Raw genomic sequence first — 24,980 nt, forward strand, 5'->3', positions numbered from 1 at the left:
GTTGGGAAGAGCTTAAATCTTGATGCTTTCATCTCCGGCCCTTCTCAAAAAGGATTGCATCTTTTTTTTAGGACAGTAAAATTAAGTATGTTGTGTGACATTCTGTTAATACAGTACGTTGGCAACAATTGTATAATCTAAAATGATATTGTAATAAATAATATTACTCTGTTCTTATTTATAGGTTTGTTCCAGTGCGTTAAGTAGTTGCTCTATAAATTTTTCTTTAATCATTGGATAGCCATCTCATTTGCTTCCAATTAAGCATTGGATATTTTTCCAATAATATGTGATATCTGTTTTTATTCAGTAAATCTGGAAAAAGAGAGGAAAATATTTGTCTTACAATACATATAGGTTTGCCCCATGCTTTGGCTTCTTTGATTAGAGTCAGCAGTCTACAGAATGATTCAGTCATGAAAAGAATGGATTTTCTTCCTGCTTTTTGGCCTCTCTTAGCTTAGCACAGTAAATGTAATTTCTTTTTTTTCTTCTTTCTCTTATTTCTGCTTATTATATACATACCTACATGTGTACTTTTTTTTTTTTTTTCATTTTCTCTTTTTACATGTGTACTTTTTAAAGTGCAATGCTAATTGGCATTTTTGGAAAGTACTTTGTTTTTAAAGAAGTTCTTAAATTGAAGAATTTCTTTTCTATAAAATCTTTTTACTGTTAACTTATATCTGTTATAAACTTCTTAGTATATTTAACCTAAGGTCTAATATTAGTCAAATTTTCATTTTAACTAGGCCTTTATTAGAGGAACATGCCACTCTGAATTTGGTCTTTCAAGGTATCAAGTTTATTTTTTGTGTTGCCTGAACTTATTTTACATTGATTTTTACTTTCTCAGATGAATTTGTGATAACTGCCATTTTATCTGTATCTAAAACATGTTTCAGCAAAGCTAGCAGATTTTTCCATGACTTCTTTAGTCATGAGGATCAAAGCTTCATTCATATACAGTTTAACCTTTGCTCTCTTCTAAGTTCAGATTTTACTCTTTAATAGCTTTTTTCTTACTATAGGCATGAGTTATGTTTCTCCATGCTAATTAAAAAGGTCATCTGAAAAAAACAATAAAGAGAGCATCAGAGGTGTACCACATGATTTTTTCGGTGAGGCAGGGCTTCATTGTGCTTCCAATATTGTGAAATGTTCTTGAAAATCCACACTATGTTACTGTTTTTTCAAATTGAGCTATAAGATTTTTCTTTGTAAGGATGTTTATTCTTATTTATGAAGCATTTGCATTTTTAATTAAGTTTTAAAAATTTTCCCCCTTAGAAATTTTGTGGATGTTAATTTTTGTCTTGATTTTGCTAGATTAATCAAATAATAAAAATATGCAATCAACTTTTTTTTTTTAAAGGAAAGTACTATACAGTTACCAGTTGTTTGTGTCTTTTCCACAGACTCTGTTTTCTCTTGCTGTATCTCACACTGAGGACTAGTCTCATTCACCTACTTCAGACTCACATGTAGGCATTAGTCTGATGCTGAGATGATTGGCCATCTCAGAAAATTTGCTTTTCTGTAATTGTCTCACTTGTAGGGCCACAGTTAATAAGCCTTTTTTTTTTTGAGCGTCTACTCTGAGCAGAGAACTATGCTCAATACCGTTCTTTTCTTTAACTGTCATTCTTTTTCCGTTATGAGAACTGAGTTACCAGCAGGGTGGCATTAGCAGAAGGAAGGTACCAAGTAGCTGTACTTGTGTTGTGTGCTGTATAAATTCATTTCAGTAGAAATGATCACTGCTCACCAAGAATACACAGTCCCAAAGGAAGTACACCACAAGGGCCCCAAGGTCAAAGAAGGTAAACATATATAGAGCTCAGTAAAATGTTCAGAGAATATCAGTGCAGTTTCCTAAATATTAACAGTGTCAGACATGGTACTTTTTTTTTTTACACTTAAACCAATTAGTTCATATTAAAGCTGCTTTTACTAAACTGCTTCGCAGAGATTTTCTAACGGTTTGTTTCAGTTTTGATAATAAATTAGCTGATATTAATATGCATGCTGGGATGTTCTTCGGAATGTCAGAGTTCTTTCTCACTTTTAATGCAATGTCAGAATTTTATTTCTCATCTTTCCTGTTGGTTTGACTCTTGTGTTTGTGCTTTCCACTTTACAGGCATGCAGTATGGTGAATATGTTAATAATCAAGCTAGCTCCGCACCAACTCCCTTGTCATCCACTTCCGATGATGAGGAAGAGGAGGAGGAGGATGAGGAAGCAGGTCTGCTTTAGCTTTACACCAGTTCTTGATCTTTTCCTACTCGAGTTTTCTTTTTATGTCCACAGTCTTACTAGTCCTTAAAAAAATGTGTCTTTGCAGATTTAGCTCAATAGCTTGGTTTCAGTTATAGAAGGTTGGGTCACTCGAAATGAGGTGTTTTGCATGTTTATTTGTTTTGTGTTTTCTCCTTTGGACATCTCTACCATTTTGTAAGTAACGATGCATTTTTCATGATGATAGAGTGCTTTCTTCTTTCCGAAGTGCATTTTCTCTCATGCCACATGCAAAAGAATGAGTCCTGACTGAAGCTTTTGGCTGATGATTGCTGTAGCACTCTTTTAGGATTCCTTTTAGGGATGTTTTATTTTCTGCTTTGCATGCTACTTTAGTCTAATCAAAATGAATCATGTGGACTTTATAAAAGTGAAAGAGAAATAGGACATTGTTCCTCTGAAGTCCTTGTGGCCTTTCCTGTCATATATTTAGAAGACCCCACATTTTTATTTTCCTGCTTCATGAAGTAGTAGTTCACATCATGCTAGGTGAAGAAACTGTGCATGCGATTATGTGTTGCAGGCTGTTTAATATCTTTTTCTGCCTTTGATAAGTATAACTGTTGAGTATTAAGCTATTCAGTTCGTCCATTAATTCTAATAGTTTGACTGAACCAATAAGTGATGATCTTTCAGGTTATTATACATGACCATGATTCTCTGTCTGTTATCTTTATAATTGAGTGGAAGGATTTGCTCTGTAAACAATCCGCTTAACTAAAAGTTTCCATTTCCTTTGCATTTTTTAAATATTCAAATCCTTATGCATGATTTGAGGTGATGGGTTGAAAATAGAGGGTTCCAGATGGAGAGTAATTTTTCTTACCTTAAAAATCTACATACCCATTTATCTTTCTGAATTTGGGGTAATTTTTTATTTTATATAATTTCAATCTTATAGAAGAGTGAAAGGAACTACCGTATACACTTTACCATTTTTGCCGCATTTGCCTCTCTCTATAAACATTTTTTCCTACGTCATTTGAAGGTGGAGATATCACGAACCTTTACCTCTAAATACTCCAGTATGTATTTCCTGACTGTAAGGGCAATGCCTTACATAACATAAACACAATACAGTTGTCAAGAAATTGAGCACTATTGCAATAATATCTGTTACACAGTCCATAGTCAAATCTCAACAGTTGTCTCAGTGAGATCTTTTATAGCTGTTTCCATGGCCCAGGGTCATGCACTGAATTTAGTCGTCATTTCTGTTGAGATTCCTTCAAACTAGAACAGTCCCTTAACCTTTCTTTCTCTTTCTTGACTTTGACATTTTTGAATAATAGAGGCCAGTTATTTTGTAGAATGTCCCTCAGTTTGGGGTTATCTGATGTGTACTTGTGATTAGATTCAAATCATGCATTTTTTGGCAAGATTACCACTGAAGTAATGTTGTATTCTCAGTACATTCTGTCCAAGGCATATGTTGTTGATTTGTCCCCATATTGATGATGTTAACTTTGATCACTTGATTAAGATGGTGTCTGCCAGGTTTCTCACCTGTAAAGGTACTTCTTTTTTCCATTGAAATTAATAAGTAATTTGTGGGGAAATTCTATGATACTACATAAATTTCCTGTTCTTTTTTTTAAACCGTCACTCATTAGTTTTAACATTCATTGGTGATTTTCTAGTTCCAACATTCCCTCTATATTTATGAGTTCAGGTTTCATTGTGAAGAAGAGCTTTCCCTTCTCCCTTGTTGATTTCTTTGGGTTCATATTGACTCATGGATTCTTATTTTATTCAGTGGGTAATAATCCATTAGTGTCATTAATTATTTTGATAGCAACTTGTCCTGGCCAGTAGCAGCTCGTTCAAACTGTCTTTTTAAAAGGTTCCCATGAATCTTTAAGCACTTATTTTAAGTACCTTAAGTCCTCGATAAGACGTTCCTAGCTCGTCTTGTATTTGGGCTGCTGCAAGCCTGGGACAAACCATTTCCTTTAGTCCTGGTGCCTGTAGTAGAGAAGGGTGTTTCAGAAACCAAGATCTGCTTGTAACGTGTGGTCTTTGCTGATGATGGGTCATTGCTCCCAGGCCCTGAATGATTATTATTATTTAATGTATGTATTATTCAGATCCTACATATGTCTCACTTTTTAATCTCATGATCCTTATTTTACACATTTCAAAAATGTGTTATTTTGCGTAATGTTATTTGTCAGCCTAAATTACCCCCGTTTTTGTTCTGCTTACAATTAGGTGCAGTGGTTGAAAACCGCTTTTCCTTACTTAGACAGGAAAAAAAAAATTGGAAAATCAAAAAGATTTAGCATTTATGGCTTTTCTCCTATCACCTTATCTTATTTAACTACTTTTTTCTTGAATATATTACAGATTAAAAATCCCTAAATTCTTAACTCACAGCATTTAGATTTTAATAATACCTAACATTTTTGAGTACTTACTGTGTGCCAGATGCCGCACTAAAGAGCTAAAAGCTGTGGGGTTTTGTGTCTTTTCTTCTAAATTCGAATCCTGACTTTGTCACGTACTAACTTTGTGACCTTAGACAAGTTTCTTAAACTCATTGAGTCTCAATGTACTCATCTGTAAATGAGGAATCATAACAGTAACAATTACATATGGTCGTTTTGAGGATTGAAGGTATTCTTCGTAAAGAGCTTAGAACAATGTCTGGCAAATGGTAAAATCTCTCAAAAAAAAATTAGGTGTCATTACTAACATTGAGAACATGTTTTTATCTCAATTTGTTCTTCTCAACAATCCTGCGAGGCAGAGATAATTGGCTCCATTTTGCGGATGAGTTGACTGCGATCTGAACATGTATAGTAACAGTTGTCTCTGGTCACACAACTCCTAAGTAGCAGAGTGGAGATTCAAACCGAGGTCTGTCTGCAGAGAGGTGTGAAGAGGATAGTCTTTATCTCCTAGTGAGAACACAAAGCCCTGGAATAGGTGGGAACTAAAGGGCACATGGCAGTGGTCACCATGGCATTTCTTACATGTTGTCTTCCTCCTTTGCCTTTTTTATTATGCAGCAAAATAATGACTGGACTATGGACATTTTTACTAGGATCCTGGTGTTATCTCTTCATGGTTTGTTAAAAAAAAAGTCCTATTTTTGTTGATTGCAAATTAAAGGGACATTCTAAGTGAGGGGAAAGAAAAAATGAAAAGGAAATCTAGCTTTAAAATGAATTTTATTTTATTTTTTAAATCCTGCTCAGTTACAGTATTTTTTTCATATGTAAAAAAAGTAGAAGAATGCCTCAAATTGGTGCGGAGATTACATATAAGTGTATCTGTCAAGTAGAGATTTTGGAGTGCTCTATTTTTTAAGCATTTCAGTGGTATTCATTCCCTATAATCATGAGATTTTTGTGTGTTTAGTTTATGTGGATTATTCTCCAATTTTGGAAAAATTTATTAAGCGGTAATGAAATATCAACTAGCAAGCAGGTTTGGAAATCAGTAATAATCTTCTTTATAGTTATATTTAAAGTAACTATCCTCTTATTTTTGCTTTTCATTTATTAAAGCTTAGGGTTTCCTTGACAGCGGGTCTATCCAGGAGTCAAGTACACGGATATTTATTTAAAACTTTCAGTTTTAAAAGGAAATTTTGATTTCAGTTCTGATTTTACATTAAACCATCTAATTTTTTAAATTACATGCTACAAATAGGCTTCCTTTTTAAGGTTTCCTCATTAAATGCACACTTGGAAACTAAAATAGGATTTTGTACTAGAGGCAGTCTTATGTTTTCTTGGCAGCTTCTAAAAGTTCAGAATTGTTGGAGAATAAACTTAAAGAAAGCTTGAGCAGATAGCAAGCTATCAGGTTCCCATAATGGTTATATCTTAAACTCCTCACTAAGTTTATTCAGTCACAGGTATTCACTCCTTCAGTTGTTAGTGCTAGAGTGGACCTTTTATTAGTTTTAGATTCAGTACTGAAGACAAGTACTGTCATACCTATACTAGTAAGAAATACTAACTTGAAAATGGGAGTGAAAGGGAGTAAGCAGTGAAAGAGGGAAGTAAAAAACCAAAGATCAGTATCAGCCCTAGTCCCTGGGAGACACTGTCAGCTAATGTTCTGTCACCTGCTATCCATACGCCCAGTGCCTTTCCTCTAGGGAGTTTTCAGGTTAGGAAGAGGCCAGAGGACAACAGGAAGCTCTCTCCCATGCCTCTAGTAATGTGACAGCTTGATGCTATATTTTGTAAATGATGTTAGGAAAAAACTTCTGATTTTTTCATAATGAGTTTTAAGGTGCTAGTCAGTTTTTATTTGACTTTCACACAGGCTAATAGTAATTATTCAGTGCCAGGTACTATGTCACAGATAATGATATGTTTATGGTTTGCTTGGATATTTTAAAAAGTAATGTTGTATTTTGACACAGAACAAATTAAGTCAACTCCTGTAGATAACAGCACAGTATTGGCCTTATCGCTAACTTCCACAGAAAATTCTTCCTCTTTTTTTTTTTTAATTCAAGTATATAATATGGTATTGTTAACTATAATCATTATGCTATACATTAGATCCCCAGATCCCTAGAACATGTATAGCTGGAAGATTGTACTCTTCGATCAACATCTTCCCTTTCCTTCCACCACTCCCCTACCCCCCGCCAAAGAAAATCCCTAAAAGGGTTCAAATCTATCTTTCTCTTTAACTGATGTACTATGTGATTATTTTAACAAATAAATATCTTTCAACTAAATTCAATACATATTGAATTTAATATATTTTTTAAATTTTAGAAATTGAATACATGTCCTAGGTCTGTGAAGGATATAAAAAGATATCCATGCCATTAAGAACAGTATTAGTTTCAGGGTTTTCAGTATTCATATACACTGAAAAGAAAATGTGGTCATGTGTTTGCAGATGATACCTGTTAGCTGAACATCTAGCTTGCAAACATCCTGTATATATAATTGCTATAGCTGGAAACTCCAACCCTCTGTACAGTGGAAGAGGGCAGAGTATTAGGGCTATAGCAGAAGGAGATTTGGTACCAGTGTCCAGAGTTAGAATTCAGAAGGCACTTTCAAATAGAAATAGTGATTGGATGGTGATTGGATGTCTAGGCTAGCCCTAAAACTAATTAACTGAAATACTAAACATTTGCAAATGCTTTATATTTTCCAGCCTGTCATAAATGTATAGTGTTTAATCAATAATATGGATTATGGGTTTTTTAAAGAGTGCTTATGACTTGGGATAATAAATGCCAGTTATTTCATTATTTCTTTGAAAAAGTGTGTTCTGAGTTCTGAACAACCAATTTATAAACAAATTAATAATTCCCTATTTGTGAGCTTGATTAAAAACCCAAGAAGCTCACAGTCTGACTTGGAATATAGAACAAAATGATAGTAAGTCCTGTGTTAATCATAGTGTTTTATAGGAATACATAGGAGAATTTGGAAACAGAGGTAGGGTGGCATGACAGGGAGGATTCTGGAGGGCGGGCAGGGGAACCTAAACTGAATCTGAAAGAACTTGGAATTGGGCAAGTGAGGGATCTGGGGAGAGGCAGAGACACTTTTTGAAACAAAGCAAGACACTTGAGAGAAGGTAGCATATTTGGGGAACTTTAGTGAGTTTGGGACCTATGGTTTGCAGAGAGCAGTGGCAAGAAGAATTGAATGAGGGTGAGTAGGATGGCTGGGTAAGATCTTTAAGAACCTTGCATTTCCTAAGTAAGGAGTTTGGATTTTATCTTGAAGGTAGTGAGAGGTCACTGAAGGAGTTTACATGGGAAAATAACGTAACCAAACTTGCATTTTGGAAATGCAAATTGATTTTGCATTTACAGAAGAAATTGATTAGAGCTTGAAGCTTTTGGAATAAGCCAGTAAGAAATAAGAGTTCTTAGACTAAGGTAGAAGGAAGATTGGAGACGGGGGGTGGGGGGGGGGAGTATTAGCAGAGTATTACCGAAAGAAGAGAACCATTTTTACAAATCAAAAGTAACTTGGTTCACAGTGATAAATGTTAAGGAAAGTCTGAGAACAAACGATTGGCCTTATCCATCAGGAGGTTCTTGTCTTGGTCTTTCTTTTCCCCTCTTTTGTAGCACTGTTTTAGCATAGGAAGAGGGAAGAGAAAAAAAAGAAGAACATTTCCTGAGTCTCTGGCTAGTATCTGTTTAATTTATATCTGTTATAGCTGTTTAATCTTAACATTAGGCCTGTGGAGTAGGTGTTATAACATCTGTTTTTACAAATAAGGAATGACTCAGAAATGTTAGGAGTCTTGTCCATTTTCTCTCAACTGGTAAGTGGTAGAGATGGAATTTGACTTACAGTTTTTCCATATTTTATACAAGTTATGGGAAATGAAATCTCAAATTACCTGGTTAATTTCAAATTGAACAATACTAGTAAGTAAGTACATTAGGCTTTGTTGACCCATAGAGAGAGAGAATCTTAAGTTTTTTTTAGAAGGCTTCAGTGCATCCTGATTTTTTTCCCCCAACTTCACAGATTCTGAGCTATTCATTTGACCTTACTCCTTACTTCCTCAGATTCAGCTCCCCCTCTTTTCTGACTTCCCCTTTTCTTCTCGCAACCTGTGACATACAGCCAGTAAAAGAATGAGGGAAAATGTTTCCCAAGTATTACATTCATATTCACCCTCCGTTTGATCTCAGAATATTTGTTATCACTAACTGTAGCGTGAAGTGACTAAGGCAAACTAGACCTATCAGAGGATTTAAGAGTGGTGACAAGTACCAAAGCTTCTCATTCGACTAAAACTAGCTTGTATTTAGAAAGCAGTATTTTGCTTGGTATCGTGGTTCCAAATATCAATACAGTAGCATAGCTGCCTCTATATACTAATAATATGACAGGGAAGCAGATATCATAGGTGATTACAGTACAGCTTGAAAAGTACAGTAATTCAGGGTTAAGAAAATGTCCCTATATAGGAGAAGAAATGATTTCCATTGGCATGTCAGAAAGGTTTTAGGAAGGGTTTGAAATTTGAAGGATGAGTAGGAATTTGCCATGTGGAAAAAGAAAATCTAGGCTAACAGACCAATATGTACGGTACATAACACAACAAATAGTGTATTGGGATGAAGAGTGAGAAGTTGGGTGTGACTGTGTCATAAGGTAAAAGAGGGAAGATGGTACAAGAACAGGTGGGAGATGGAGGTGACAAGGAAAGTAGAAGACAAATTTTGAAGTTTTTTTTATGGCAGTATAAAAGCATTTAGACCTTATTCTGTAAAATGGTAGGGGAACTAGTGAAGGTGTTTTTAAGCATGTTTAGAATATTGACATGTTTCATAATGTACCTTTTTAAAAAATATCATTTTGATTTGTGTTGGCAGTAATGGCATAACCTAATTAGAATTAATCTGAACAATAAGTTTTAGCAAAGTTTGAGTCTGTTTAGTTTAGTGGTTCATCTGGATTTATAACTTTTATTGTTGCTTTGATATTTTAACAAGTTCAAAATAGAGATTTGCATTTGTTCTTTTCTTCTGAAAGTGAATTTAAAAATTTTTTTAAAATTATTTATTCAGCTGCATTGGGTCTTAGTCGCGGCACGTGGGATCTTTTGTTGCAGCACACAGGCTCTTCGTTGTGGCGCACAGGCTCTTCCTTGCTGCACTCAGGCTTCTCTCTAGTCGAGGCGTGCAGGCTCTCTCGTTGTGGTGCGCGGGCTCTAGAGCGCATGGGCTTAGTTTCCCCCACAGCATGTGGGAATCTTAGTTCCCCGACTAGGGATTGAACCCGTGTCCCCTGCATTGGAAGGTGGATTCTTAACCACTGGACTACCAGGGAAGTCCCTGAAAGTGAATTTTATTTTATTTTTTTATAAATTTATTTATTTATTTTTATTTTTGGCTGCATTGGGTCTTTGTTGCTGCGTGCAGACTTTTCTCTAGTTGCGGCGAGCGGGGGCTACTCTTTTTTGCGGTGCACGGGCTTCTCATTGGGTGGCTTCTCTTGTTGCAGAGCACGGGCTCTAGGTGCGCGGGCTTCAGTAGTCGTGGCGCCGGGCTCAGTAGTTGTGGCTCACGGGCTCTAGAGCGCAGGCTCAGTAGTTGTGGTGCATGGGCTTAGTTGCTCCGTGGTATGTGGGATCTTCCTGGACCAGGGCTCGAACCCGTGTCCCCTGCATTGGCAAGCAGATTCTTAATCACTGTGCCACCAGGGAAGCCCTGAAAGTGAATTTTAAACTAGCAGGTTTCAAATTATCCAATAAATAAAATAGAATATTTCTATCAAATTAATACTTTAAAGTTTGTTACTATAGCATTATTATCTAAATGGGCAATATTTTTAAGCATTAATATTTGATTTGACATGGAAAGAAGAAGCTAAGCAGCATAATTAAGTAGTATTATGTATTATGTACCTGTTAATCCTATACTCCTAATTTGTCCCACCCCCTCCTCCCCTTTAGTAACCATAAGTTTGTTTTCTATGTCTGTGAGTCTGTTTTGTTTCGGGTTTTTTTTTTTTTTAATTTTATTTTACATATTTTTTTATACAGCAGGTCCTTATTACTCATCAATTTTATACACATCAGTGTATACATGTCAATCCCAATCGCCCAATTCATCACACCACCCCCGAACCCCCGCCGCTTTTCCCCCTTGGTGTCCGTATGTTTGTTCTCTACATCTGTGTCTCTATTTCTGCCCTGCAAACCGGTTCATCTGTACCATTTTTCTAGGTTCCACATATATGCATTAATATACGATATTTGTTTTTCTCTTTCTGACTTACTGCACTCTGTATGACAGTCTCTAGATCCATCCACGTCTCTACAAATGACCCAATTTCGTTCCTTTTTATGGCTGAGTAATATTCCATGGTATATATGTACCACATCTTCTTTATCCATTCATCTGTCAATGGGCATTTTGGTTGCTTCCATGACCTGGCTATTGTAAATAGTGCTGCAATGAACATTGGGAACATTGGGGTTCATGTGTCTTTTCGAATTATGGTTTTCTCTGGGTATATGCCCAGTAGTGGGATTGCTGTATCATATGGTAATTCTATTTTTAGTTTTTTAGGGAACCTCCATACTGTTCTCCATAGTGGCTGTATCAATTTACATTCCCACCAACAGTGCAAGAGGGTTCCCTTTTCTCCACACCCTCTCCAGCATTTGTTGTTTGTAGATTTTCTGATGATGCCCATCCTAACTGGTGTGAGGTGATACCTCATTGTAGTTTTGATTTGCATTTCTCTAATAATTAGTGATGTTGAGCAGCTTTTCATGTGCTTCTTGGCCATCTGTATGTCTTCTTTGGAGAAATGTCTATTTAGGTCTTCTGCCCATTTTTGGATTGGGTTGTTTTTGTTTTTTTAATACTGAGCTGCATGAGCTGTTTATATATTTTTGGAGATTAATCCTTTGTCCGTTGATTTGTTTGCAAATATTTTCTCCCATTCTGAGGGTTGTATTTTCATCTTGTTTATGGTTTCCTTAGCTGTGCAAAAGCTTTGTTTTGTTTTGTATATAGATTCATTTGTATTATTTTTTAGATTCCACATATAAGTGATATCATATAGTATTTGTCTTTCTCTGTCTGACTTCACTAAGTATAATTTTCTCTAGGTCCATCCATGTTGCTGTAAATGGCGATATTTCATTCTTTTTTTATGGCTGAGTAATATTCTATTGTGTGTGTATATATATAAATACACACACACACACACACACACACACACAGACACACACTCTCTACATGTCCTTAAGCTAATTGTCAGTTGATGGGCGTGTGGGTTGCTTCCATGTCTTGGCTATTGTAAATAGTGCTGCTCTGAACATTGATGTGCATATATCTTTTCAAATTAGAGTTTTTATTTTTTCTGGATATATACCCCCAACAGTGGGATTGCTGGATCATATGGTAGCTCTATTTTTACTTTTTTAAGGAACCCCCATGCTGTTCTCCATAGTGGTAGCACCAATTTACATTCCCACCAACAGTGCATGAGGGTTCCCTTTTCTCCACACCCTCTCCAGCATTTCTTATTTGTAGACTTTTTGTTGATGGCCATTCTGACCAGTGTGAGGTGATACCTCATTGTGGTTTTGATTTGCATTTCTATAATAATTAGTAATGTTGAGCATCTTTTCATGTGCCTGTTGATAATCTGTATGTCTTCTTTGTTGAAATGTCTATTTAGGTCTTCTGCCCATTTTTTTGATTGGGTTGTTTGGTTTTTTTTGATACTGAGTTATATGAGCTGTTTGTGTATTTTGGATATTTAACCTCATGTCGGTCTCATCGTTTGCCCATTTTTTTCTCCCCTTCCATAGATTGTCTTTTCATTTTGTTGGTGTTTTCCTTTGCTGTGCAAAAACGTTTAAGTTTGAGTAGGTCTCATTTGTTTATTTTTGTTTCTATGGTATTTTTTTTTTGAATTTTTGAATTTTATTTTATTTTTTTATACAGCAGGTTCTTATTAGTCATCAGTTTTATACACATCAGTGTATACATGTCAATCCCAATCTCCCAGTTCATCCCACCCCCACCCCCACCCCCCCGCCACTTTCCCCTTTGGTGTCCATACGTTTGTTCTTTTTTTTTTTTTTTTTTTTTTGGCTGTGCTGGGTCTTTGTTTCTGTGCAAGGGCTTTCTCCAGTTGCGGCAAGCGGGGTCCACTCTTCATCGCGGTGTGCGGGCCTCTCACTGTCGCGGCCTCTCTTGTTGGGAGCACAGGCTCCAGACGTGCAGGCTCAGTAGTTGTGGCTCATGGGCCTAGTTGCTCCACGGCATGTGGGATCTTCCCAGACCAGGGCTTGAACCCGTGTTCCCTGCATTGGCAGGCAGATTCTCAACCACTGCGCCACCAGGGAAGCCCTCTATGGTATTTTTATAATAACAACTTTATTGAGATATAATTCACATACCATAAAATTCACTCATTTAAATTTAAACAAAGTTCTGCAACCATCACTGTGTAATTCTAGAACATTTTCTTCACCTCAAAGTAGAAACTCCATGTTTTAGCAGTCACTTCCTATTCTTGTCTCCCTACACGCACACATGCGCATATACACGCGCTAATCTACTAATCTACTTTTTGTTTTTATAGATTTGTTTGTTTTGAACCTTTCATATAAATAGATCATACACTATTTGGTTTTTGTGACTGGCTTCTTTCTCAGCATAATGTTTTCAAGTTTTATCCGTGTTATGGCATGTATCAGTCCTGTGTTCCTTTCTATTGCTAAATAATATCTTATTGTGTGGATATGTATCACATTTTATTTACCTGTTCGTAAGTTGTTGGACATCTGGGTTGTTTCTACTTTGGGGCTGTTATGCGTAATGCTTCTGTGAGCGTTCACACACAACTGTTTGTGGGGGTTTATGTTTTCATTTCTCTTGAATGGAATTGCCAGGTCATGTGATAACTGTTTGCCACCTTTTGAGAAACTGTCAGACTGTTTTTCAACATGGCTACAACATTTTACAATCTCGTGGAGGCTTCCATTTCTCCACATCCTTGCCAGAACTTTCTGTTATCTGTCTTTTGAATTACAGACATCCTAGTGGATGTGAAATGAATGGTATCTCACTGTGGTTTTGATTTTTATTTCCAGAATAGCTAGTGATGTTGAGCATCTTTTCATATGCTTATTGGCCGTTGGTTTATCTTTTTTGGAGAAATGTCTGTTTAGATCCCTTACTCATTTTAATTTGGTTATTTGTCTTTTTATTGTTGAGTCATAAGAGTTCTGTAAATATTTTGCACATTAGACCTTTATTAACTAGATATATGATTTGCAAATATATTCTCTCATTCTGTGGGTTATCTCTTTATTTTCTTAATGATATCTTTGGAACACAAAAGTTTTTAATTTGATGAAGTCCAGTATATCTATTGTCTTTCTTTTGTTGCTTGTGCCTTTGATGTCATATCTAAAAATCCATTGCCTAACCGAAGGTCGTGAAGATTTACTCCCATATTTTAAGAGTTTTAGCACTTACATTTAGGTCTATGATCCATTTTGAGTTAACTTTAGCATAAGGTGTAAGGAAGGGGTCTAACTTCATTCTGCTGCATGTGGATATCTAGTTGTTCCAGCACAGTTTGTTGAAGAGAATATTCTTTCCCCACTGAAATGTCTTGGCATATTGGTTTTGTTTTGTTTTGAGGTGAAATCTACATAACATAAAATTAAACATTTTAAAGCATACAGTAGCATTTAGTATATTCACAGTGTCATGCAACCACCACCTCTATCTGATTCTGTCATTTGGGTTGTCGTGCAGTCACCACTTCTTTCTAGTTCTAACTTTGTAAATGTAGTGAACTTGATAAAACTAAACATTTTCATCATCCTAAAAAAGAACTCTATACTCATTAAGCAGTAACTTCTCATTTCCCCCTCCTCTCAGCCCCTGGCAACCACCAATCTACTTTCTATCTCCAGAGATTTACCTATTCTGGATATTTCATATAAATAAAATCATTCAGTGTGTGACCTTTTGTGTCTGGCTTCTTTTGCTTAGCATGTTTTCAAGGGTCATTCATATTGTAGCCTGTATCAGTACTTAATTCCTTTTTATAGCTGAATAATATCCCATTGTATAGATATACCACATTTTGTTCATCCATTCATCCCTTGGTGAATATTTGGGTTTTGGTGTATTGTCTTTTAATGCTATTACTTCAAGACTTTTGACCTTGTATATCAGCATTCTTCTTTAGTTATAAATTCACAAATACAAGGAAAAGGAAGAGCCATTACTTCCCATTCTTAATTAAGAGTAATGACATATATATATGCAACAATATTCTATTTATCACAAAGAAAGCACTTTGTATGTATTAGTGTCCTTCACCTATTATTTATTTTATAGCCTTCATGTTTTGTAAGTTGCTTCATAACCACTGTCTCATCTAAGCATCACAAGAACATTAAAAAGCACACATAGGGCATTTAAAAAATTGTTCTCATTTTGCGAGAGAGAGTATTATGATGATTGTCACTTACCCAAAGTTATTTAGCAATTAAATGACAGAGTCTAATGTAACTACAGTCTTTTGCCTCCAGATCATGTTCTTTACTGATAACAAAATATTCCTACACAAAAAATTTTAGCTATTATGCCCTGAGTCAATACACTGAGTTCTTGTAGTTATCCAAAATTATTCAATGAAAGATAATTATGCATATCTATTCTTTCTATATCACAGTTGAAAATTAACCTAAAATGTAGTTTAAACCCGGTTATAATATTGGTGTTAAGAGCCAGGGATAACCTCTGTACCACAGAATTTTGTCTTCTGGTGAAAAAGACCAAGATCTTTAACACAAGAGAGAGGCTGTGTGCGTTTTCAGTTTTATTCATTAGTATATACTCTAGTGTATCTACCTATGTTAACTGTAGGCTCTCCATAAAATATTTGTTAAGTGAATGAATGAGAGAAATATATGTTCTACCAGCTGTGTGACACCACTACGTTTTATCGTAAATGGCCACTGAATATTCCCATTAATCTTTCAAGTTTTGAACGAACACATATAATAAAAATTCTTACAGTCTAACACATATTTATTAGAGTACCTTTTATTTTCGTTACCTTATTAAATATGGCAGGTACTGTTTAATCTTTATTGAGCAGATGAATAAACCGAGGCATAGAAAAGCTTAGTAACATGCTAGGTATCAACCCAAGCCATAGATTCCTCTCTTATGAAGGCTTCATACAGCTATGCTGAGTTATAAAAGTCATTAAAATTTAATTATCTTAAAATAGCGTGATATTGATATAGGGTATTCAATAGCTTGTGATTTGGTAGATCCAGTCTTTGAGGTGTGATTTTATTAACATTTCTATCAGTCTAAAATTGATGTTTGGGTGTTTGACTACTTTGAAAGTTGTGTATCTTTTCTTTAAGATGCCTTCATGTGTGTCTGCTTAAATTTTATTCCACTTATCAGCTCCGTATTCTTCCCACTTTCGCCCCCTGTTCTTATTTATTTTATTTTATTTTTTTTTAAAGAAACAAATCTTTTTCTAACTTATTTATTATTTATTTATTATTTATTTTTGGCTGTGTTGGGTCTTCGTTTCTGTGCGAGGGCTTTCTCTAGTTGTGGCAAGCGGGGGCCACTCTTCATCGCGGTGCGCGGGCCTCTCACTATCGCGGCCTCTCCTGTTGTGGAGCACAGGCTCCAGACGCGCAGGCTCAGTAGTTGTGGCTCACGGGCCTAGTTGCTCCGCGGCATGTGGGATCTTCCCAGACCAGGGCTCGAACCCATGTCCCCTGCATTGGCAGGCAGATTCTCAACCACTGCGCCACCAGGGAAGCCCCCCTGTTCTTATTATCAGAAATTTATGTATGGTTTTTTAAATGTCATTAAACATCAGTCATTTCATGTTTTTAGGATCAGGAATTTTCCTAGATCAGCAAAACATCGTTTTTCAAAATTGCCAAAGGTTGCTCTAAGATGTATTGTCATTTTAAACTTAGTAGATATTTTGGTTTTCCTTTTAGGTGTTGACAGCTCTTCTACCACAAGCAGTGCTTCTCCAATGCCCAACAGTTACGATGCCCTAGAAGGAGGCAGCTATCCAGGTAATTTGTTTGGTGCATATTTGATGTTTATTTCAAAAGTTACTGACCATCAATTACTTTCAAACATGAACATGTACTATACATAATTAGCAGACTATATTTTTAACAGAAAAAAGGGACATTTTCCTGGTTTTTTCAGCCTTAATTTAATGGTGTAATTGTCATATAACAACTGTGGATGCTGTTTTGGGGATGCCTAAGGAAATTTATTACTTGATTTTTGTTACCATGCTCTTTATCTTTTTCCTCTTTCTAAAAGACTTAATACTGAATAATTTTTCTCTTCTTTTCCCTTCTTTTTTATGCTAATAATTCCTTAAATAAATTTTATATTTCTGTTCTCATGCTTAGGTCCTTGAATTTCTTCCAACTAGCCTCTGAATATAAATAGTCTTTGACTCTTTACTCCCCCTATGGCTCCTGGCTGCCTCCACCAGGTAAATAGATTAACCAACTTGGGGGTAGGTTTTGGAGGCATTACTTTTAACCATATCTGGAAGTAACTTTGGTCATATGTAGGAACAGGAGTGGTGGATAGTGTTTAAAAAAATTACGAACTGAACTTCTATAATGATTAGTTACTTCATTATAGCATCTTGTGCTGTGATCTTCCTTATTTGCCTGTCTCCTATCACTGACAGCCTGACAACCACACCTGACCTCCTTCTTTGTCTTTTCTTTCTAATGATTCGAAACTTTAGGATTAACAGAACAAGTAATTTTGCTCTTCGCTTTATTTCTTATCATGTTGTTAATTATCCAGGATGAAGCTTAATTGAAGTTGGAGTGTGCTGGACTTCACACACCGTCTTGCTATCTCTGTTCTATGAGTCAGTAGAAAACTTTAATCTTCTCAGCTTAGTACAGAGTTCCCTTTTAACATTTCAAGAATACTTAAATAAGCTACTCAGCCTTTTGTGGTTAAGGGTTCTTTCCCTAGGGATCTGTGAGAGAGAGAGAGAGAGAGAGAGAGAGAGAGAGTGTGTGCGTGTGTGTGTGTAAAAAGTTGTGGACCATTCCAAAAGCAATTACCATTGTCAAAATATTCTAGAAGAGTTACTTCATTCACTAAAAGATGAATACTATTTATTCAACTATCGTATTTCATGAGCTTCAAATTAACCTGAAATAAAACATCTAATGTGGTGTAGTTAAAAGATGATGGCCTTGGAGTTAGACCTTGCTGTGTTTATCTGTATTCATTTAATCAACAAATCTTAATCTTGTTATGAACTGTGCTTTGACAGTAAGTGAATAACCTTAGGTAAATTTTCTAGCTATGTATACTGCACCGAAATTAAGGAAAGCCATGAAAATCTATCACAGTAAGATTAACTGAATTAAGTCTGTGTGTCAGGTACTAGGTAGATCTTAGGGACTATAGAAATGTATGAAATACTGTCCTTTTCCTAAAAAAGGGGGAAAAAGTTTTAGACCCTCATGTTTAGGGCTCCAGTTCTTCATTTCTTAAGCTGATGACTGTTGTCATGTTAAGAGACCTTTCTACTTACAGTCCCATCACAGTGAGGAGAGACAAGCAGGAAATCTAAGTATATGACACTGCATTGATGCTCTAGTCCTTTTAAGAAGTCTGGGAAGTTACCAGAAAGCCAGTAAGCCAGTGCTTGCCTAATTAGCACAAGACAATAGACAGCAGAATGTCTAGGAAGGTCTCTTCAAAATGAGAGCGAAGAGAGTCAGTAGAAAGATGATTCCTCAATAAACTTTGAAAAAATAAATTTGTTAAGTCAGATGCTTTTAAGAACATTTTTTTTTTTGCAGAGTCTGATTGCTGGTGAAGAATATAATTTTTATATGAAAATATACAGTGAAATACAGTGACATGAGAGTTTAAAATACACATGTATTTTAGATTTGACTTTTTGTTGTTGTTATTCTAGTATATGGTGGTTAAATTTTCTACAGTTTTTTTCCCCCAGTTTTAATCAAGTTTTAGTTTCTATTTTAAATTTAAATAAAAGAAGAACATTCATTCATTAAATTTTATTTGGCCTCTACTACATACCAGACATTGTTTTAGGAGCTGGACACTATTCTAGACTGTCTTTCATACTTTCATTTTTGCCTCTGCAAATAAAGCAGACTTCTAGGGGATTGTGGTAATATGCCACTCCTTCCATGGACTTTTTTTTAAAATAAATGTCAAGGTCAGATAAAAAGGCAAGTTAGAGCAAAGAGTAGTTGACACTCTTTTTGTTTTTTTTAAATTTATTTTATTTATTTAGTTTTGGCTGCGTTGGGTCTTCGTTGCTGCCTGCAGGCTTTCTCTAGTTGCAGCGAGTGGGGGCTACTCTTTGTTGCGGTGCGCGGGCTTCTCATTGCAGTGGCTTTTCTTGTTGCGGAGCACGGGCTCTAGGCACACAGCTTCAGTAGTTGTGGCATGCAGGCTCAGTAGCTGTGGCTCGCGGGCTCTAGAGCACAGGCTCAGTAGTTGTGGCGAACGAGCTTAGTTGCTCTGTAGCATGTGGGATCTTCCAGGACCAGGGCTCGAACCCGTGTCCCCTGCATCTGCAGGCGGATTCTTAACCACTGCGCCACCAGGGAAGCCCGACACTCTTTTTATTGCTTTGCTTTGTCTTCTGCTTCTTAGCGCCATTTCTGCTGAGAGAATAAAAGGAAAAATAACTGTATTTTTAATATACATAAATATATATATTATATGCTATGTGGTATTATATATATTTAATATGCATAAATATAAAGGTCTTATCTGTTAGAAATACCAATTGAAGTATTTGTCAATGAAATGATACAAAATGGGGTTTTCTTGTAAATACATGTGTAAAAAAAAAAAAGGTGGGGTAGGAACATGTGAAACAAGATTAGCAAAATACTGATGATTATTAAAGCTGCGTAATGGATATATGGGGTTTATTATTCTATTCTCTCTACTTTTGTGTATGTTCAAAAATGCTCATAATAAAAACGTTTTAATAAAACGGGAGACGCCAGAGGCTATGGCTCACCCAAGAGTATTTGTGGAGTCCTGATTGTCAGTTGTTAACACCATGATTTTCCCTTCGTTAGACATGCTTTCCTCATCAGCAAGCAGTCCTGCTCCTGATCCCGCTCCTGAGCCTGACCCTGCTCCAGCCCCAGCCCCAGCCGCTCCTCAGCCTTCAAAAATGGCTAAGCCGTTTGGGTATGGTTATCCAACTCTTCAGCCTGGATATCAGAATGCTACAGCACCACTTAATTCTGGAGTACCGCCCAGTAGCCCAATGTATTCTGGATTCCAGCAGTATGCTCAAGTATGTATTTAGTCATAAAAAAAAAATCATATAAAAATTGTGAAACTATTATCAATTCTGACAAATCCCTGGTGATTCAAATGGATCGTAGGTATGAATACAGATAAGTCTAGATCAGACAGAATTTGATTCCAGTTTGTGTGTGTGTGTGTGTGTGCACGCATGCATACACAGAAGAAGATAAAAGGTATTACTGTGATTTTTCTATTCTGCATTGTACTTTTATTTTTCAGGGGCTCTGCAATGTACGGGTATTAATTTTATGATTGGGAAGTTAAAGTAAATGTTATTTTAAATTCTGTATTACTAAGCTGGCTTTCTCCTCAAAAAATGACATGGTATAAGCGTGGTTTGGGATTTTGGTCTCAGTTCTTAACTTGAAGAACTCTCCGTGACATATAACTGAAATTCGTAAAAGCCTCCATACACATACATGCTCATTAATACATTTGTTCATAATTACTGCTATGACCTCTTTTGACATGACCTTTCTTGGAGTTACCTGTTAAATACCATATCAGTTTAATAATAGGACAATAAGTATTTTACATTTATATTTATTGGGGAAAAAATAAAATATAAGGAAACGATTTAAATGGCAAAAGCATTCTACTTACAGTAAAAAACTTCTCGTAGTAGACTAACCTTACAGAAATTTCATCTGGTGGTGAACTGATGAAAATTAGAGGGGAAATAAGAAAACCATTTGTTCCTGGAATTTAATCTTAGAATTAAAGCACAGAAGAAAGAAGGAAACTGGGAGTGGCACTGGAGAAATATGGTTGGTTAGTACAGATTTTCCTGCCTTCCATTTTGTTAGATTTTCTTTATGACTTTATTGGTCCAGATGGAACACCACTATTTCAGGATAACTGAGCAATAATGACTTAGGCACATAGCTAGGATGTGCTTTTGAATTCTTACCTGTGTACTAAAAAAAAAGGTTATAGATTTTAATCTAATATTAACATTAACAAGCTAATTTTAAAAGCAGCCATTTATTTTTGAAGTCCTAGTTAGAATATTTTAATTTAGCTTTTAGCAGCTTTCTATAGTAAAATTGAAATGCCTTTAAATGTTGCATTTAGTATAACCCCAGTGGGAGGGTTCTGAAATCTAAGGGCTTTCTTTGTGTTCATTTATTTATGATGACCTTTATTAAGTAGTGGGAAACCCCAATGGCTGCCCTTTGAGGAAGAAAAAAACTTAAAATTAGTTTTTCAGGGTAGAAAAACAGGTAAAAAGTTGATGTTTAAAAATGAAAATAAGGGCTTCCCTGGTGGCTCAGTGGTTGAGAGTCTGCCTGCTAATGCAGGGGACATGGGTTCGAGCCCTGGTCTGGGAAGATCCCACATGCCGCGGAGCAACTAGGCCCGTGAGCCACAACTACTGAGCCTGCGCGTCTGGAGCCTGTGCTCCGCAGCAAGAGAGGCCGCGATAATGAGAGACCCGCGCACCGCGATGAAGAGTGGCCGCCGCTTGCCGCAACTAGTGAAAGCCCTTGCACAGAAACGAAGACCCAACACAGCCAAAAATAAATAAATAAATTAATTAATTAATTTTTTTAAAATGAAAATAAAAAATAGAAAAATATTTTAGTGAATATGTAAAAAACCAGATACAGATACTGTATGGCTTTTTTTTTAACCAAAAAAGAAAGGTGCATGATCAATTGTAGGAAAATGCAGATAAGCAAAAAAGAAGAAAATAAATATCAATCAATACTCCCACCATCAAGATATAAAAAGTAACAGTTGGGGTCTGTCCTTCTGGGTTTCTTGCTGTATGCATTTGCAGGAGAAAGCCAGTAAAGAAGCTGGTCATCTAAATGACTTATTTATACAAACAAATAAGTTGATAAATATGGGCATTGTTTTGCATTTTTTAAAAATCCTTGAACAGCATAAGAGGAAACCTTTCTATATTATTACATATCCTTCATCTGATAGCTGCATAACGTTTTATAATCACCCAGTCTGCCACTATTGGGCATAACTTGAGTGTCAAAATCAAAATATACACGTGTGCACAAACCTTGTGCATTCGTCTCATTATTTCCTTATATGAAATCTCTTCAGGTGAAATTAGTGAATCATAGCACCTAATTTTACCAGTCTTTAGAATTTCTCTCTACTTATTCATTCAGTGAAAACTGAGTTTCTACCGTGTGGCAGCCCTACTCTAGGCACTGAGGTTACAAGAGGAAGCTAAGTGAACACAACAGAGTTCCCTCTCTCAAGAAACTTGGTGGGAAGGCAGGGCCAATGGGACAGTAAGTAAGTAAAGCAATAAATAAACAAACTAGTTTCGGGGACTTCCCTGGCGGTCCAGTGGTTAAGACTTTGCCTTCTAGTGCAGGGGGTGCGGGTTCAATCCCTGGTCAGGGAGCTAGGATCCCCATGCCTAGTGGCCAAAAAACCAAAACATAAAACAGAAGCAATATTGTAACAAATTCAGTAAAGACTTTAAAAAATAAAAACAAAAACAAGCTAATTTCAAATAGTTACAAGTGCTATGAATCAAGAGGAGTGGAAGAAATTTCAGGGGTTGGGTATAAAGAGTAAACAGTCAGGAAGGCCCTCATTGTAGAAGTTATGGTTGAGTTAATATTTGAATGACAGGAAAAGCCAGACATGGTAAAATCTGGGGGTAGAGGATTTCAGGCTGAGGAAACATATATACAGAAACGTAAGGCAGGAGCAACTTTAACATGTTCTAGGACCAAAGTCCCAGTGTGGCTGGAACTCAGTTAGCAATGGGAAGAATAACAGGAGCTAGGGAAGAACCATAGTCAGAAGCTTGGATTTTACATCAAAGGGAAAACAGGAGATTTTATGTAATGGAATGAAATCTGATTTACGTATTTAGAGACTCATTTGGCTACTATGTGAAGAACAGATTAGGGCTGGGAGTATTTGAAAAGATAAAAGTGGAAACAGGGAGACAAATGGAAGCTTTGCCATCATTCCAGAAATAGATGATTGTGCTTTCTTCTAAGGTGGTGTTGGCAGAGGTAGTGAAAAGTGGATGGATAGGGGATATCTTTTGACTTGTTGATGGATTGGATGTGGTGGGTGAGAGAAAGGAAGCATCAAGGATAACCCTTAGGTTTTTGGCAGGGCACCTGGATAGAGGGTAGTGTACTTACTTAGATGGTGAAGACAGAGGAATAGTTCTGGGAATAGGAATCGAATTGGCCATATTAAGTTAGAATACCTAATAGACATCCAAGTGGAGATGTATAGTAGACAGTAGTTGATCAGTATTTGGTGGTCAGGTAGGGAGAAATAATGTACCAATTTATATTCCTAGCAAAAGTGTCTTTGCCTACTTTTCAGTATTACTAAGTATGCCAAGTATTTTTTATAAGCAAAAATATTAAATTATTTTCATAATTATTAATTTGCGTTTCTTTACTGAAATCCCTGTTCATATTCTTTCACCATTATTCTATTCAGGTCCTTCTAGTTTGTAACATTTTTGTCTGATAATATATTGCAGTTTTTTCCCCCAGCTTGACACTTGTTTTTAATTTTAATGGTTTTTTTCCCTAATTGGAGAAATGTTTAATTTTATATAGTCATATTATAATTTCTTTTGTTTTTACCTTTGTATCTTTTAAAAGTCTTTTCAACCTTAAGATTAGGGAAAAATTCCCTCTATATATATTTTTTTACTTCGGTGATTTCACTTTTTTGTGTCTTTTAAGGTTTTGTTTTGGTACATAATGTAAATAATAAATCTCATTTCTCCCCCCCCATATATATTCAATAGTTAGCTCTAATGTCACTGATATTTATTAAATAATCTATCTTTCCTCATTGATTAAATATTCCGCCCTTATTTTGTATCCTAAATTCTTAAATTTAAATTCTTAAATTCTAAATTCTTATCTTAAACTTGGGTCTGTTTGAGGTTTTCTGTTATACACTGTTACTGATTCATGTAATCATTTTTGTCTCCTCCTTTACAGCTCTACTGAAAACTGAAAGAGCCTCTTGTATTATCCAGTTTGGGTTTTTTTTCCTTAGGATCATCAGCTTCAGTTACTGTCAACAGTTTGTTATACTTGTTTGACCTATCCCCTACACACACACAAACACACACACACACACACACACACACACCCCCATACCTTTTCTTACTGAGGGTTTTAAAGCTAATCCTGGGCAAGGGGAGGCAGGGAGATGGAAAAGATAATTTCTTGCAAACCACAATACCACTATCATATCCAACAAAATTAACAATAATTTCTAAATGTTGTTTAAAATTCAGTCCATATTCAGATTTGCCCGACTGTTTCAGTACTGCTCTTCTGTAGTTGGTTTGTTCAGATCAGGAACTGAGCAAGACTTACTAATTGTATTTGCTTATGTCTCTTAATTCTCTTTTTAATTTTAAAACAAAGCACCACCCCCATTTTTTGTGCCTTTGATCTTTTGAAAAACCTGGGTCTCTTGTCCTGTAGAATGTTCCACATTCTGAATTTGGCTGATTGCTTCTTGTGGTATCATTTAACTCATTCCTCTGTTCCATTTTCTATGTATTAGAAATTAGATCTAATGGCTCAATTATATTCAGATATATTACTTCATTTATTTATTTCCCTAAGCCAAAATACAATATATTTTGGTTCTGTGTACATCATAATAATACTTGGTTGTCTCACTTTTAGTGGTGTTAGGATTGATTAGTGGGTTCATATGGTGACAACCTGATCTTTTCATTGTGAGGTTCCTCATTAAGCTTTCACCCAGTGGCTTTATCATCTATTGATATCTGTTTATCATCTATTCCAGATGACCATTACCTGTATCATTTATTTCCATATGGGTTGTAAAA

At 35.9% G+C, this 24,980-nt stretch overlaps 1 protein-coding gene across 5 annotated transcripts in view; it reads left to right on the forward strand.

The window, feature by feature from the left end:
- Window positions 1-24,980, forward strand: part of SEC24B (SEC24 homolog B, COPII coat complex component) — a 93,565-nt gene that overhangs the window by 38,913 nt on the left and 29,672 nt on the right. For 3 of the 5 annotated variants that reach the window (XM_059923408.1, XM_059923413.1, XM_059923409.1), the window contains exons 4-6: window positions 2,144-2,248; window positions 16,786-16,866; window positions 19,915-20,138. In XM_059923408.1, the coding sequence (XP_059779391.1) occupies window positions 2,144-2,248; window positions 16,786-16,866; window positions 19,915-20,138 (410 nt within the window). The remainder of the gene's footprint in view (window positions 1-2,143; window positions 2,249-16,785; window positions 16,867-19,914; window positions 20,139-24,980) is intronic. The other 2 variants (XM_059923411.1, XM_059923412.1) reach the window with 1 other exon arrangement.

The sequence above is a fragment of the Balaenoptera ricei genome, chromosome 5 (assembly GCF_028023285.1).
Source record: "Balaenoptera ricei isolate mBalRic1 chromosome 5, mBalRic1.hap2, whole genome shotgun sequence".
In the NCBI taxonomy this organism is placed as follows: Eukaryota; Metazoa; Chordata; class Mammalia; order Artiodactyla; family Balaenopteridae; genus Balaenoptera; species Balaenoptera ricei.